The 2,437-nt window shown below is 47.8% G+C and overlaps 1 protein-coding gene across 1 annotated transcript; it reads right to left on the reverse strand.

Moving 5' to 3' along the window:
- Positions 1–212: 212 nt before the first annotated feature.
- LOC138908818 (uncharacterized) lies at positions 213–1,140 on the reverse strand. Its single transcript, XM_070199444.1, has 2 exons — positions 1,036–1,140; positions 213–818 (listed from the first exon to the last, which is right to left on the reverse strand). The coding sequence occupies exons 1-2, from the start codon at positions 1,138–1,140 to the stop codon at positions 213–215; spliced, it is 711 nt and encodes a 236-aa protein (XP_070055545.1).
- Positions 1,141–2,437: the final 1,297 nt, after the last annotated feature.

Genomic DNA, 2,437 nt, shown 5'->3' on the forward strand with positions numbered 1-2,437 from the left:
GGCCTCCACCTCTAGGACGGTCCCTACCCACCTGCCCTCCGCCTCTGGGAGGTCGGATAGCCGGTGGGGCAACTGGTGGTGGAATCATAGGCTATTGACCCTACTGTACTGCCTTGCCCCGAAGCCTGGGGTAGAACCTTCGCATATGACTAAGGTCCCCCCCACTTGAAATAACCTCTCGGTACGGTGGACTGCTGACTTGAAGTCTGGCCCTAATGGCCTAAATACCCACTTGAGGATCCCTGAATAGCTGGTGAGTGGTAAGAAGTCTCTGGCATGGTGCTAAAATAAGGTCGCGCTGGATCACCCCGAGGAGGCGGCGGTGCTGGATATGTGGGCTTGCTAGACTGACCCCTCACAAACTGACCCTTACCCCCAGCCGGGGCACCACTGAACTCTCCAGAATATCGGAACTGCTTATCCCTCATAGCCTGCTCCTGACCACGCTGACGTGCACCCTCGATCCTCCGAGTTATCTCTACAACTAGCTCGTAAGAAGTCCCCATCTTCACCTCTCGGGCCATAGTGGCCTGGCTAGTAGAGTGAAAACCGTCAACACACCTCTGCACTCTCTCTACATCGGTCAGAAGTATCATAAGTGCATGGTGAGACAACACATAGAATCTCGCCTCATAGTCAGTCACTAACAGTTGGCCCTGTTGGAGTTGCTCGAACTGAAATCGTAGCTCTTCCCTTTGAGAGGGTGGAATATACTTGTCCAAGAAGAGGCGTGTGAACCGGTCCCAAGTCATGGGAGGAATACCTGCTGGTCTGTTGAGAAGATATGACTGCCACCACCTACGAGCCCTGCCCTCCAGCTGGAAAGTAGTAAAATGCACCCCATGGCACTCCAATATCCTCATGTTGTGCAGTTTGTCCCTACACCGGTCAATAAAGTCTTGGGGGTCCTTGTGTCGCTCACCTCCAAAGACAGGAGGTTGTAGCCTGGTCCATCTGTCCAATAGCCTATGCGGATCACCAGCCACAGCTGGTATGGGCTCTGCCCACGGGTAGTGCGCCCGGGGTCTGATATACGGCAGTTGCGTGCACTGGAGCCTGAGCAGTAGGGTATGTGCTCACTCCTGCTTGAGATGTGGCAAGGTCTACTGGAAATAAACCAGCATGAGTCAAAGAATCCATGAACCGTAGCATATGGCCCATGACCTCCTGGAATCCCGGTGCAGACATGAAATCCACCGAGGCTCGTCCTGCTACAGGCACCTCACTCTGCTCCTCAATAATGGGATCCTCTACTAGATCCACTAGTGTTGTAACTGGAGAAACTCTAGGATGCCCTCGTCCTCTACCACAAACTAGAGCCCTCCCTCAGCCTCTGCCTCCGCCTCTAGCAACAGGGGGAGAAGCTCCTCCATGGTCTGGAACATCCGATGCGCGCATTCTCACCATCTGTGAGAGAATGAAAGAAAAATACAAAGGACTACATTCACTGCACGATAGGAGATGAAGAAAGAGTAGTTTCCTAACACCTTATAGCCTCTCGAAGAAAAGTACAGACGTCTCTGCATCGATCCACAAGACTCTATTAGGCTTGCTCATAACTTGGGGGACCTACGTAAACCTAGTGCTTTGATACCATATTGTCACGACTCAATTTCTCCTATAGGCCATGATGGCGCCTAACGTCATCGCTAGGCAAGCCTACAATAAATTTACTACGTGATTACTTCTTTTGAAAGGCTTACAGGTAGTTAAGTTAGATTTATTTAAATATTTGAGAAATAGAGAGTCAGATGAATAAAATGAAAGCATCTGAATGCAAGCATAAATATGTAAATACGCCAAAACCACAAAGTCTACTGGTGTGTGTGCCAAGACCTGGTGTCACAAGTATATGAGCAACTAATAGAATATACAAAACTCTAATTATTGTCTGAAATAAAGTAGACAGAATATAAATACAAAAGAGAGACTCTAGGGGCTGCAGAACGGCTCACCACTAGGCCTCAAGATATCTGGGATGCGTGCCGGTAAGACCGCCAGATGCACCTGCCTTAGATCCTGCACGGTTAGTGCAAAAGTATAGCATAAGTACATAAACAACATGTACCCAGTAAGTATCAAGTCTAACCTCGAAGAAGTAGTGACGAGGGGTCGACATCGACACTTACTATGGGCTAATAGTAAAGAAATACGAAATTCTAAATGAGCATGGGTTATGTATATAATGACAATAACTAAATATTAAGCAAAAGTAAATAAACCTTTCACACATGGTAAGTCCCAAATAAATTTTCATCTTATAATATTTATTTTTTGCCTCTCAAGTCAGGGAAGGATATCAAATATATGATTACACATCGAGTGTTATCACGCTCGATTATGCCGAGGTCGTACGGTCCGATCCAGAATAATCTGTACACTGCCGAGGGTCGAGCGGCATGAACCATAGATGAATCTATCTATTGCCGAGGCATTC

The sequence above is a fragment of the Nicotiana tomentosiformis genome, chromosome 1 (assembly GCF_000390325.3).
Source record: "Nicotiana tomentosiformis chromosome 1, ASM39032v3, whole genome shotgun sequence".
Classification (NCBI taxonomy): Eukaryota; Viridiplantae; Streptophyta; class Magnoliopsida; order Solanales; family Solanaceae; genus Nicotiana; species Nicotiana tomentosiformis.

What these genes read in the sequence shown, in the direction of transcription:
- LOC138908818 (XM_070199444.1), bottom strand. Translation starts at nt 1,140, where the DNA reads ATGGATTCTTTGACTCATGCTGGTTTATTTCCAGTAGACCTTGCCACA. An exon ending in CTCCAGTGCACGCAACTGCC is followed by an intron (nt 819 to 1,035) that starts GTATATCAGACC and finishes ACTACTTTCCAG; the next exon opens with CTGGAGGGCAGGGCTCGTAG.